We start from the raw sequence: 14813 nt of genomic DNA, 5'->3' as shown, positions 1-14813 counted from the left end.
ATTTACTCCAATTTGCTTTCCAATTTCTCCAACAATCTTTGTAGAATTATAAGTTTTTACTCATATGGTTGGTGTCTTTTTATTAACTAGATTCTATGTTACTATTTAAAATTCTTTTGGGCATCCTATATCTAATCCATCCCATAATTTTTTTATTATTTTTTAAAGAGTACCAAATTGTTTAGGCATTATATCTTTGTACTCTGGTTGATATTTGGTGCTGCTAGGTTCCCTTTCCTCCCTCTTCTGTCATTATTTCCTTTGAGTTTTTTGACTTCATATGAACTTTATCATTATTTTATCCAGTTCTATATAGTAATCTTTTGATAGTTTAATTGGCATGCCACTGAACTTGTAAATACAGATCTTTGCTTTCACCCTGGTCTATTTGAAAAAACCTTACAAATAATGCTAACTGTTGTTTTTAGATAGTCTCTGCCAAAATAAAGAAGATTCAATTAATCTTTTCTGTTTTTTAAAAGATATATCAGCATTGAATTAAAAAATCTTTTCTGTACCTCTTGGTGCAGTTATATATTTTTTTCATATTAACATGGTCTACTCTACTACATTAATTTTCTCCAATATCATATTAACTCTGAATTCCTGGCAAGAATCCAATTAATCATGACATGTAATGATCTTAATATTTTTGTGGCAGTCTCTTTGATAATATTTTGTTTGATATTTTCATAGCTATTAAATACATTAGTCTATAATTATCTTTCTCTACTTTCCTAGTCAGTGTATGGGTATTAGGATCATATTTGCCTTATAGAAGTTCAGTAGGATGCCTTTTTACTCAGTTTTCTCAATAATTTATATACTATTTCACTTGATTGTTTTTTGTTTAAATTTAATTATTTATTTAATAATTTTCCCCAGCTACATTCAAAATTTTTTTACACTTGTTTTAAATTTTTTTGAATTATAGGTTCTCTCCCTTATTTCCCCCTTTTTTCTCCTTGATTTGGAAGTTCCAGAGTTTGGCTCTAAATTCCTGGGAATTTTTATTTTGGGATCTCTTTCAGAAGATGATTAGTGGATTCTTTACATTTCTATTTTATCCTCTGGTTCTAGAATATGAGAACAGTCTTCCTTGAAAGGTGATGTCCAGGCTTCTTTTTTGATCATGACTTTCAGGTAGACAAATAATTTTTAAATAATCTCTTCTGAATCTATTTTTCAGGTCAGTTGTTTTTCCAGTTAGATATTTCATATTTTTTCTATTTTTTAATTTTTTTAAGTTTTGATTTATGGTATCTTGATTGCTCATAAAGCCATTAGCTTCCATTTGCTCAATTCTATTTTTTATGGAATTATTTTCCTCAGTGAACCTTTATACCTCCTTTACCAATCGTCCAATTTTGCTTTTTAAGGCATTCTTTACCTCCTTAGCTTTTTGTATTTCTTTTTGCACTTCTTTCAATTCTATCCCTAATTGTCCCTCTATCTCTCTTACTAGATTTTCAAAGTCTCATTTGAGTGCTTCCATAGTTTGAGCCCAATTCTTATTTTTCTTGAAAGGTTTGGATGTAGGAGTTTTGACTTTGCTATCGTCTTCTGAGTATGTGTTTTGATCTTCCTTATCACCATATCACCTTACCACCATAATAATTTTCAATGTCAGAAACTGTTTTTGTTTTCTGCTCTATTTCCTGTCTACTTTTAACTCTGTTTTCAGGGTAGAAGGTGCACAGTCCCAAGCTTCAGGGGTTATATGCAGCTAGTTTTCAGAAATCCTTCTAGTAATCTGACCACAAGTACTCTTTTCTACCTTGGAGCTGTTAGGGGTGTCAGTCCTACTGTAGATGTAAGATCTAGCATACTGGCCAGGGATGATGCTCTGCTGACTCAGACTGCCCTGGAACTGCACACCAGACTCCCACCTTATTGCTACAGATCCTCTTCACTTTTCTGAGTCTTCTCTGGTGGTCCCGGGCTGAGAGGTCTAGAATCCTCCACCACTGCTGCTGATTCAAAGGTCAGTCCAAGCTGGGGCTGGGACTGCATGTTGGATTCCCACCTGGTATCACAGGCCTTTTCTGTGGACCTTCTAAGCTGCCTTTAACTGGAATATGTTTTCTGTATTTTTGGGTGTCTTGATGTTCCCTTGGTTGTATTTGAATATTTGATAGAATTAATTTGTATTCCCATCTGGTCCTGTTTCTTGCCCATCATGTCTCTCTTTCTCCTCCTCTTTCATTGGTAAATTTTTTTAAATGACTTTGTGAACAGTGAAAGCTAGTTTTGCTGGTATGGTCCCAACCCCCAAAAGATTGTTTATATTAAAACGAATAAATCCAGAGACTTTATGTACTATCCCCATTCTCTGACCAGGTGGCAGAGTTAAGAGTTAAGTTCCCCATGTCCTTATTCAATTTAGAAAATACAATCATTCCATAGGTCTTAGCTGTATAACAAGAAAATATTTTATTTTTATTTTTAGTGTTATGCTAGTGTTTTATCTAAAACTCTATGGAAGGTGATCTTTTATTCTGAGTGGCTCTTGGCCTTTGACCAGAACATAAAAGCTATTTGCCTAGTTCCAAATCTGTAAACCAACCACTGTATATTGCAGTTGGCCAAGGGCATTGGGGGGAGCACACATTGAGTCTGTTCTCTGTTGGCATTTTGTTGTTCTTCTCCCCTAATTAGGGATAATAAATAATTATTAACTGTATGGCTCTTCCATTCTTCATCATATTAATCTGCTATTTTATATGATCAGAAATTTTATATGTTTGTAAATATTTCTCTATTCATCAGTTTTGTTACCATATAATTGGACAAAATCATATAGTTCAGTTTACCAAAATTATATTGCATAATTTTGATAAACTTTTTTTATTTCTTCTTCATGTGTTGTGATTTTTTATTTTTTTATTTTGACAATTTTTTTTTCTCTTTACTTAAAAATCAAATTAGATAACAGTTTTCCTATTTATTAGGCTTGAAAAAACCCCCTCAAACCTTCTGATACTCAAAAAGGTCTCATTTTAACTATCAATTCAATAGAGTTTTGTTTCTAATTTTGTCTCTTTGGTTTTCATAATTTCTTTAATTTGGTTTAGGTTTTTTTTTTTTTTTTTTTTTTTTTTTTTTTGCTGAGGCAATTGGAGTTAAGTGACTTGCCCAGGGTCACACAGCTAGGATGTGTTAAATATCTGAAACCACATTTGAACTCCGGTCCTCCTGACTTCATGGCTGGCCCTCTATCCACTACACTATCTAGCTGCTCCCGGTTTAGTTTTTTTTAAAGTTTAAATATTTAAAGTTTTCTTTTTATTTATATATCCAATTCATTTATCTGTTTTTCTTCCATTCTTGATGATGTTGTTTAGCAATATGATTTCTCCCTAATGACTCCTTTTAAAAAATAAAAATAAAAGGTTTGGTGTGTTTCTCTCTTTTTTGTTTTCTGCAATGAAATTGTCTACTATTTTTTTGATTTATTCTTTAGTCCACAACCTTATTTATTATAATTTTTATTGTGTTGATGTCAGTATAAAATGTGCTTGATATTGCTGCTTTTCTGCATTTGCTTATGCAATTTTTATGCCTTGACATAGTAAATTTTTGTAAAGGTTTTATGTACATTTGAAAATATGTATACTTATTTCAATTCCCATTCAGTATTTGCCAGAGATCTATCATATCTAACTTTTACAAAATTCTTATCTTTTTGTTACATTTGTTTACTATGCTAAGGTATAGGGAAAAAAAAAAGCATATTGAGGTCCTTACTATTTAAGTTTCTCCCTACAATTAGATTAGCTTCTCCTTTAAACACTTAGATACTTTGCAACTTGGTTACTTTTTTACTAAATATTGATTTTATTTCATTATCTATCATGTACTTTTCTTGTTTATTTCTTTTAATCATATCTATTTTTTTACTTTTCCTTTTTTCTGAAATCATGATTGCCATACCTGCTTTTTTGAATTAGTCTGAGGCCTAATAAATTCTGCTCAAATTCTTCATTTTAATTTTGAGAAATTTTTGTTTCAAGTATGTTTCTTGTAAGCTACATATTGTTATCTGTTTCCTAATCCATAATACTACTCTTTACCATTTAATTAATTAATTCATTTCATTCACATATATTTGCATTTGTTCCCTCGTCATAATCTCTTATTTTTAAAAATTCCATTTGCTTCATTTTCCCTTTACTGAAGAAGAAAAAATGGTAAAAGAAAAAGAAATGCAATCACCACTAATATTCTATAATTGAAGTAGTCTGCTTGCTTTTACTCTGCTACTCCTTCTTTCACCTAGCCTAGATCTCAGTAATTGGGTCTTACATTTTCTTTTTTTTTCTCTTTTTAATTCCTTCTTTATAGCCACTCCCTAAAGTTGAAGTTTTTCTCTTTTCTATTTCCTCATGACTCTATTTTCCTTCTTAAGCCTTTTATTTCCTTTTCCTGTTTTTTTTTTCTCTTCTCTATGCAATTTGATGTATTTCTACATACAGAGTTGGCATATTTTTTATTCATCAATTCTTTGTCTAATTGACTGAAGCTAATGAAATATGTGATCCCCTCACTTTCTCTTTCATGTTTATATCCCTTTTTCTGGCATACCACAGATATAAGAAATAACAAATTCTGCCCCTTCCTTCATATCTCCTTTAGTGTGTTCCTTCTCCTGACCTTTCTTTTAGCCAACAAGATAAAACAAAATCACTTTGAGGCTCTGTGTCTTTCTTATTCTCTCTATATTCCTAATAGTGGAATTCTGAAAGGGAAATTCATCTTTTTTGTTCCATTTGAATATAACCTTCATTATCTCTTTCCATTTTGTCTGTTGTACTTACCTGAGCTTTTCTTGTCTTTTGTGTTTAGATTTTGACAATTCTATCCAGCTTTAGTCTTTTCATCAGAAAAACTTGAAAGTTTTTATTCTATTTAAGGATTATATTTTCCTCTAAAGGAAAACAAGGATAAACCCATTTTTTTCAGGGGATATTTTACTTATAGTGTGTTATAAGACTTCCTTTCTTTTTGTAGAAACTATAGTATTATTTTTGTGGACTCCCAACTGTAGTCCCTTTCTACTTAAACTCTTTTCCCTGGCTTCTAAGATTTTTCTTTTGACCTGGAAGTTGTGATTATGGTTATGACATTCATAGGTGTTTTAATTTGAAGCTTCTTTCAGGAGATGGGTACTGAATTCTTTTTAAAAGCTCTATTTTCTTTTCTTATAACAACTCTGTGCTATTAAGATTTCTCAAAATCTGATATCCTTGTTTCTTGTTTGGTCATGATTTTCAAGGAGTCTAATGACTGATAAATTATCTCTTCTTAACTAAGTTTCCATTAGATGTTTACTTAACCTCCCCTCCTCACTGTAGGAATAGCTACCTTACATGTCCTTCTGAAGTTTCTGGCTTTTCAGATTTGTTTAAATATATCTTGTTTCCTGGAATCATTGAGTTATGCTTATTCCATTTTATTTTTCAAGAAGTCTACTATTTGGTTAAAGTTTTGCATATATTTTCTAACTATTTATTTATCTTCCCTTTCCCCCCTAAAGAACTCTATTTTCACTTAAAAATATTTTATTTTTTCCAGTCACTATAGAATAATTGTGGCTAAGTATTTGGAGCTGCTCTCTTCTTCTGCTCACATCTCTTTAAATATTATTTCTTGTATTTTGTGTTTTCTTTCCTGCCCCTCTTCATCTCCAGCCTAAGTTCCTGAATTTGCATTTGTAGTTTGTTCCTTACAGCTTACTGTTCCTTACTGCTGCATTTCTGGGTGTTTGACACTGGATCCCTACCCTTTGCTAGAGTCCTGGATTCTCTATCTATTGATCTACATATTTTTTTTTGGGGTTATTTTTGTCCCTCCCTTTCACAGTTCAACTGAGAATTATTGTTGTCTTATAGAATCTTGGTTTCTGACAGTTCCTAATAGGACATTAAAGATCACACTAATCTCAGGTCTACTGCGAAATGCCTGCCAGTTCAAACTGGTCCTGTCTCTTGCTCTCCAAGGAATATACTACTTGATCTCGTTTTTCTGTACCATGACTTGTCAGGAGCTGGCTCAGTATACCATTGCTTTTTTTGGCAGTCCTTGGCCAAGATTCTGATGGTTTCAAGTCTTATTTATGGAAAATCATGCTGGTTTCATCTATATTGGTGTGATCCAACTCAGAGAACCTTCAAAATATAACCTGATTTTATAATGATGATTGGTGAGTGGGATGATTATAGTTAACATTTTATAATACTTTAAGGTTTATATGTTACTTTACAAATATTTCACTTTATCTTTACCACAGCCCTCAGAGGTAGGTGCTGATATTATGCTCATTTTATAGCTGAAGAAATTGAGGCTGATAATGGCTAAGGGTTACATCTCAAGGTTAGAGATGTAATTAAGTATTCAAAGCAGGATTCCTTATAATTGTTTAAGTTATGACCAACCTTTGTGAACTCATGGACCATAGCACACCAGTTCCTTTTATCCTCCCTTATTTCTTGAAGTCTACCCAAGTTAATATTCATGATTTCCATAATATTATCTATTCCCTTAATCCTCTGTTGTTCTCTTTTCCTTTTGTCTTCAATCTTCCCAAACATCATTGTTTTTGTTTGTTTGTTTGTTTGTTTGTTTTTTTCCCCATGAGTAAGGTCTTCTCTTTATGTGGTCAATGTATTTAAGCTTCAGTTTTAGTATTTGATCTTCCAGTGAATAGCCTGAATTAATTTCTCTAAATATTAATTGATTTTATCTTCTTGCTGACCTTGGGACTCTCAAAAGTCTTCTCACCACAATTTAAAAGTGTTGATTCTGTACTACACAGCTTTCCTTATAGTCCATCTTTCACAGCCATATGATGTTCCTGGAAATATTATAGTTATGACTATATAAAATTTTATGGAAAGATCATGTCTCTACTTTTTAGTATGTTGTCCAGATTTGCCATAGATTTTCTTCCAAAAAGAAGTTGTTTTTTTTTTTTTAATGTAAAGCTTCAAAATAGTTCTTTTACTCTCTTCAAGAGGCTTCTTAATTCTTCACTTTCTGCCATTAGAGTGATATTGTCTGTATATCTGAGATTATTGATATTTCTTCCTTGGCCAATATTGTAATTCTTTAGTGATGACCTATTTTCTTCTAGCTATATGAAAGTCTCTGTTACTTCCAGAACAACAGACCTCATTAAAGAGATAGCAGCAGAATCCTCTGAGTGGCTTTATTTTCTTAACAAAATGTGAACACTTTGGTTTCAAAGAAATCTTCTCTTTTAAAAAGACGCAGCATCCTGGAGAACCTTACATTTGGCAAAGAGTTTAGAAAGCAAAATGTGTGACTTTTATCTGTGGTCCTCAGGGGTAGTTCTAGGTAGAAAGGGTGTGTAGCAAGACACTGGAAATGGTGGGAATGATAAAAGAATAAGTCACAGGGTCCCTTATTCTTAATTTCTTTTTCTTTTCTTGTGGTTTCAGTAGAAAAAAGCACCATGATTTCTTCATTTGGGGCAGAAAGATGGCAAGACACAGCTGTTTCTCTGTTTTCTTGGATGTGAAATAGCCTAATGACAAAATATGCTCAATAGAGCCTGTATAGATTTGTATTCTAATTCCATCTTTTTAAAAGAGATATAATTACATAAGTATATTTTTAAAAATATATATTCTGTTTATGAGTAATTTTTGATAGATTCATTTGTGTCCCAAAGTCCATAGATTTGCACATTATTGAATATTACTTTCATATTCTCTCAAGAAAATCATCAATTTGAGTGGTTTTTAGCCTACCACAACCCCTTAACAGTTACTGTTTAAATGTTTAATTGAGCAAACTTGGCATATTTTCTAGTTTGTTTTGCTCCTGGATATCTATAGACACCATTGTTGAGAGTTAGTCCAGAGGTCAGCTTTGTCAGTGAATTGCCACTTTCATACATTAGCCCCTCTTAGGAAGAGATTCCCTACCCCATCACATATCTGAAAGCAGGTGATAGATAGGATTGAATCCTAGTTATTTGGCCTGGACATAATCCTAATAATGTACATTTACATAGTGATTGTAAAATTAGAAATTGGTTTACATGATTTAATTTTATCCCATAACAACTTTGTTTTACAAATAAAAAAACTGGCTCAGAGACATTATAAAACTTGTTCAAGTTTATATATCTAGGAAGTAAATGAATACAGAATTGGACCTACATCCTTTGACTCAAAATTAAACTCTCCACTATGGCAAACCACAACTACTGTACTGCTTTCCAAGGGAATGAAAAAAAAATGGCATATGAGATTGCTAAAATGCTGTGTGTGATTATTGATCTGAAGAATTATAGAGAATTAGGAAGGATTATGATATCCATTTATTTGGGGATTGTCTGAAAATTGCTGTTTGCCAACAGATCTTTTCAAAATCACAAAGTGATCCTGAAGATCCTGAAGAATCAAAATTGTAGGTGATCAAAGGGAAATAGAAAGCTATGTGGTGAGCTTTTAGGTGGCATAACTATGTAAAAATTATGTTATTAGAAAGGCAAGTAGTTATTATGGTCGTATAATGAAAACGAGAAATGACAGATAAGTAGTGTAGTCTACAAAACAGATGACTACAGAATGTTTAAAAACTATAGAAAAGCCCTTAGTCCACCCAAACCTTCCATGCAGGATTTATGGCAGGGCATAGACAAGATCACACAGAGTTAGAAGGAATGAATGGATTGTCATTCTCCTACTGTATGGAGGTTTCATATCTATAAGCTTATGAGACCATTGAATTATATAGAAATTAAGCCACTGCTGTGGAGCTGAAGATAATAAAGTAACAATTGGTTTAGATAGAAATTTGCTTGTGTACAGAGAATTGGCTCAAAAAAGTATAAGCAATTCAACTGATAGAGGCAAATCAGCCAAGTAATAAAATTTATTAAGTACCTACTCTATTACTGAAATAGTCTCAATTGTAATCATTCTCTAATTTTTCATGACAATAAAAATCATCTGGAGAGAATGGCTACTATGTAATTATGTGAAGAAATAGGTGACTATAAAGGTTAAAATGAAAAGTGTCCCTTTACACTTATAATTTTAAAGATAAAATCTAATGCTACAATATATAATGTAATACATTTTTATGGCAATACAAAATCCAGGAGTGAGTGTACTAATGTGAAATGAGCACTATACTATGAATCAAGGGACTTGCCTTATGATTCCAGTTAAGGAAAACATCACTTAAATGCTCTGCACTTCAGTTATCTCATCTATAATAAGTGTCCTTCATACCTTGAATGATCCATGGGCATAATTTGGGGTCTCTATCAAGTCTCTGTTGTGTCAGAATATAAGATTAGACATCAGTTCAATGATAGTAAAGAGTCTTTTCTATTAATTGCTCTTTTGTTTCATATCTGGACATATATTGTCATTATAATAGAAAAATGTATGAATTGAGAAGTAGAATATATATGAAATGGAAATTAAAGGGCTTATTATCAAATGATTGCATTGATCAAAAATCAAGAACAACAATTCAAATGAGGGTTAGCTTTTTCATCTGTAAAATGACCAAGACCATGGATTCAGAGTGGAGGAATTTGTTCCATGTATAGAGGAAGAAGCTGATGCCCTGCATGATTGAGTGGTTCTCCCCTGACCCTACAGGTAGGCACAGAGCTGGCTTTTGAACTCAGGTCCTCTGCTGACTCCAAATCCAATATTCTTCCCTACTGCACCACATTGCCTTAGTCCCTCTAAATTTTCTAAATCTAAGAATTCAAGTGAGAACTAATTATGAGTGTGCTAAACATTATCATTAGCTATAATAAGTAAGTAGCTTTCTGAATAATTTTGCTCATAACTCCTAATGGAACGGCATGTCACAATCTACTTAATCCTCTCCTTTGTTTCTAGGAAGACACCAATACAACAATCCTTGTAGGGAATACAGAAAATCATTAGAGATACTCCTAAACTTTTGGCTTAGCTTGGTTAAATTAGTGAATTTCTGCAAAAGAAATGGTTTTTCCTGTGTTGTGGAGAAAATCAATTATCAGAGCAGTCAAAGATGCTGTTTGCTCCTAAGCCTTTCTTTTCTCTTATATGTTCAGGTCATGCTTCTCCTATCTCTGGTTCAGCTAAGGCTAATAGATACTAATCAGTTAACTACCAGTTATAGAACACTTTAAGGTTTGTAAAACACTTTACATGTGTTATCTCTTTTAACTCTCACAACAACCCTGTGAGGTAAGTACTATTATTATTAGACCCATTTTACAATGAGGAAACTGAGTCTGAGAGAAGATAAGTGACTTTCTGAGAGTCACATAGCTAATAAATGAGACAGAATTCAAACTTGTTTTCCTGACTCCAAATCCAGAATTCTATTCATGTCCATTGTTTCATTGCTTTTCTAGATCTGGATGATAAGGTACTACAGCATATTGAATGTGTGTATGTGCACGTATCCAGCCAAGTCCAGTTGTTTTAAAAGCTTGTTCTGCCTCTTTCTTTCCTCTCCTTTACTAATAATTATAAAGTGACATTCCTTAAAGTGATAAAAAGAGGTTAGCTAAACATACAATAAAAAAGTAATCTTTATTATTTTGGCGCATTGGTAATGTTGCTTAGCATCATTTAGGGTAATAGTAGCATTTTCCTGCATGCAGTTCACGAATACAGTTTATTTAAGTAGTTTTAAAGGAGTGGGGGGTGGGGTGGGAAAGAGTCTACAGTTTGTGTAAGAAATACAAAATGTTCTGATGTGACTGATCATACAAGTTCACTATTTGGTTCTTGTGAAAAAGAAAATATGGTGGAACCCATATTATATTTCAAACAGTTCTACTGCTGCATGACTCCAAAGGAATAAAAAGAATGGAAGGTTAACGATTAGAGTAAAAGGAATGACCATTTTAAATTGTTGATGCAGGGAGTACCAGGGATTTTCAACAAAAATGCACACCTTTTTCTAATCTTAAAGTATGATTTGGAAGCAACTTGTGAATCCATTGTTTTCTTTTTAAACTTAAATCATTTGACATTGGCAAATATGATTCGAAAAAGCAGAAATCTACAACTACCCATTCTTTTTCATTTCCCATTTAACAAATATCTTTCATGAGAAAGTGCTATGGACAGAAAGTAAGAAAAGTGACTGTGACATCAACCTGAAGTTAATTTTCATTTTTTTGTTTTATGTACATAATGCTGAAAAATAAAATAAAATGTTTTTTTTTTTTTTACAGTATTTATATTTGGTTATAAAATTCTAAACACATTTTTTAACAGGTTAAGCAGTTTGTATCATATCTGTACAGTTTGGCTATACACCATAAGTTATTTACTTAAAATTTAAAAATACAAACCCCAAAGCTCTTAAAGTGCTGCAAACTATTGCTTAATGATTTAAAGGAATGAGCTCTGTTGAACTTGAGTTCCATGACTTTACCACTGATATATGTTTTCCCATAGGAGATTCTCAACAGTGGAAAGAGCAGGATACAGCAGCATAGGCAATATAAACATGCACTGATAGCATCCAAACTATCTCTAATGGTACAGATTATATTATATTACCTTTTGAAAGCTTGCACTCTACACTTCTTGTGGTACATATTTGATGCAATAAATACTGTGCTCTGGTCATTATTTGTTTGCTCAAACATGCACCACAGAATAAAATGTTTATTTACATAATGCAGGGCATTTTGTTAACCTGGACATCAATCTTGTTGAGAGCTGAAGATGGCTAAACAAAGTATAGGATTAAGCAGAACTTTATAAAGGGTTATTTTGGTCAATTCTGTTTTTTTAGGGGCAGCCTCATTAAGTTATTCAGTGTTTTATTTTACATAATAAAGAAAAAACATAACATTTGTGACTTCAGACATTTGTATGAAGTTTGCACCTACTGAGATGTAATGGCCAGCCTAAAACAATCCACTTATTATGTTCTTAGGTGAGGTTGGGGGAGGCTTTCTGGGTATAAAAAGACTTATCTGGCTTTGGTCAAACACAATCAGATAAGTACCTCCCATTTATTACCCAAATCCCCTCCCAGAAACACTGAAGTAATTGAAAAAATCCATTGATTTCCTTGTAACTTTTTCTCATGCATGATCTCTAAATGCAGCATGCCTTCATGCAAACCATTTCTTTGTATATATTGGAGGATCCATAGGGTAGAACCCTCAGAGGTCATACCTGTAAAGTAGTTCTTAACCCCGTTTCCCAACATAAACCCCATTTACAAAAATAGTCACATATAATAGTCACATATAATAAACAACATATGAATTAAAAAAAAGATGAATCCACTAACAGATTTTGTAAAAATATGACAAATGTGGCAGTTGAGATGCAAACAGTGGATACGATTACTATACTAAAGTATTTTATGTTACCCCCCACCCAAAATTTTAGGTTTGCACCCCCTTTTAAACTGGTCCCTACAGTCTGAGTAGCCATGTTTCTCTTCTCTTCAGCAGTGTCAGCTGGTAGTGAGAACAGTAACCTCTTGTCAAGGTGGTCTCCCCTTTATGCAGAGTCACAGTTTGCTGACGAGGGGTCACTGTCTTATTATAGGCACTGACCTTAAGAGTATATTTTTGTAAAAACAGTCAGTTTGGCATGAACCTCCTAATGGAGTCCTATTGACAAAAATACACCACCTTCCTAGGCTGTAAACAATTTGTCACATAATCATTTTTTACTTGCATTTGTTCACTTTCCCTTGGCCTTGTCATCTTTGTCTTCTCTTTCATGTTTCTCTAGGATTGGCTTTGTTACTCGATCGTAGGAAGGTGGGCAAGCCGCTGTGGACATGGTCAGATCTGTTTTTTCTGTGATAGAGTTTTCAATAAGAATGTCATCTTTCACCAGAAGGTTTGCCCCACCTTTGAGTTTATTTTTGTTATAAGTAAATGAGGCTTGTTTTACCGTTCGCTTTAAAAGGTGACGTCTGTAAGCCCGTTGAATGATAACAGCAGATACTTCCTCTTGTTTTCTTTTTAGTGTTGTGGTAATTGGCTCATAGGAAGCTTTGGAAGGATTAGATGCCATGAACCTCTCTTCCATCTGTATTCGGAGAGCATCCATCTCTCCACTCTCTCCCAAAACACGCTTTGTAAAAGCAAATAAGATGTCAAGGCAGTGAATTCGATCCCCACTCACCATGGGCAGATCCATGGCAATAAGCTGAATTTTGTTTGGTTGTGGTAAATTGAGAGGTGGATCTAGTGCTGCTGCAAATTGAGAAAGTTTTTCAAATTCCATGAATTGAGTGGCATCAGGATCAAATTTCTCCCAAACCTCATAGAACATCTCAAAGTCATCTTCACTTAGGGGCTCAGCACTTTCTTCAGTAGCAACACTGAAATTTTCTAGAATAACAGCAATGTACATGTTTACAACTACCAGAAATGAAATAATGATGTAACTGACAAAAAAGAAAATTCCAACTGAGGGGTTACCACAATCTCCTTTGACTGAACTTCCAGGGTGTACTTTTTGAGGATCACAATCTGGGGGTCCACTGTTAAGTATGGGTGCAAGCAAACCATCCCAACCAGCAGACGTGGTAATTTGGAAGAGGCAGATCATGCTGTTGCCAAAGGTTTCAAAGTTGAACATATCATCAATTCCAACTTCCCTCTTGACATAGGCAAAGTTGGACATTCCAAAGATAGCATAAATAAACATAACCAGGAAGAGTAGGAGGCCGATGTTAAACAGAGCAGGGAGGGACATCATCAAAGCAAAGAGCAGCGTGCGGATCCCCTTTGCTCCTTTGATAAGACGAAGGATTCGTCCAATCCTGGCAAGACGGATCACTCGAAACAGGGTAGGAGACACGAAATATTTTTCTATCAGCTCTGCTAGAAACATACCTGTTAAAAATTTTAAAATGAAGGAAAAATATTAATATAAGAATTCTTTATTAAAAATCTCTGCTTAACAATGCAAAATAACTTATTGGTCTGGTTACCAATATTTATTAATATAACTAACAAGTGAATGCACTTCAACAGTCACTCATTTATTTAGATTGACTGACTCAGAATTTTAGAACACCTAACAGTGCTTTTACACATATAAAGTATTTATAAAATTTTTTCATTAAATTGAATTGAATTAGAGATAGGAAGAATTTTTTAAAAAGTTATCAAATTCAATCCCTTATTTTATTAATTGATTAAATGTCCGCTACAAATGGAATCCATAGGAAAGAAGGAAACAGGCATTTATTAAGCATCTATTCGATGTCAAGGGAAGAAACAACAAAAGTAGCAGTCTTGGTTTCAACTCTCAAAAATTTTACAATAATAGAGAGAACATATATCTATATGAAACAACTAGGAAACAATTGTCATACACAGAATTCCCTTGTGCAGTTCAAAAGGTTAATAACATGTTGTTGAATTTTATACTTTATTATAAACAAATTCTACATCTTCTTATGATTCAGGCATATGTCTGATCCATAGTCAAAAGAAAAATGAATATTATAGATGAAGAAGTCAACTCACAGCAGATCACAATCTATATCCATTGTGAGAAAAAAGTTCAATTTGTCTTTAATTATAATTTTCAAGTTGTTTCCTGAAACATCCTGAAATATCATTCTACAGTTTTAATGAACAAAAAGCTAAACATTTTAAAAGTACACAATAAATTTATGTGAAGGCTTTACATGAAACATACTTTAGTATAGACTATTAGTGGTTCTCAAAATGTGGTCGGGGACCACTATGGGTCCCCAAGACTCTTTTTTCTCTATTATTATAAGTTTTTTGAGAGTTGAAACCAAGACTGCTACTTTTGTTGGTTCTT

At 33.2% G+C, this 14813-nt stretch overlaps 1 protein-coding gene across 1 annotated transcript in view; it reads right to left on the bottom strand.

The window, feature by feature from the left end:
- Positions 1 to 12595: 12595 nt before the first annotated feature.
- LOC141562903 (sodium channel protein type 1 subunit alpha-like) overlaps positions 12596 to 14813 on the bottom strand; it is a 195949-nt gene continuing 193731 nt past the window's right edge. The window contains exon 28 of the mRNA XM_074303211.1: positions 12596 to 13870. Coding sequence (XP_074159312.1) covers positions 12705 to 13870 — 1166 coding nt within the window. The 3' untranslated portion in view covers positions 12596 to 12704. The remainder of the gene's footprint in view (positions 13871 to 14813) is intronic.

The sequence above is a fragment of the Sminthopsis crassicaudata genome, chromosome 3, assembly GCF_048593235.1.
Source record: "Sminthopsis crassicaudata isolate SCR6 chromosome 3, ASM4859323v1, whole genome shotgun sequence".
Classification (NCBI taxonomy): Eukaryota; Metazoa; Chordata; class Mammalia; order Dasyuromorphia; family Dasyuridae; genus Sminthopsis; species Sminthopsis crassicaudata.
Note: the sequence above shows the minus strand (reverse complement) of the source record. Positions and strands in the feature narration are given on the sequence as shown.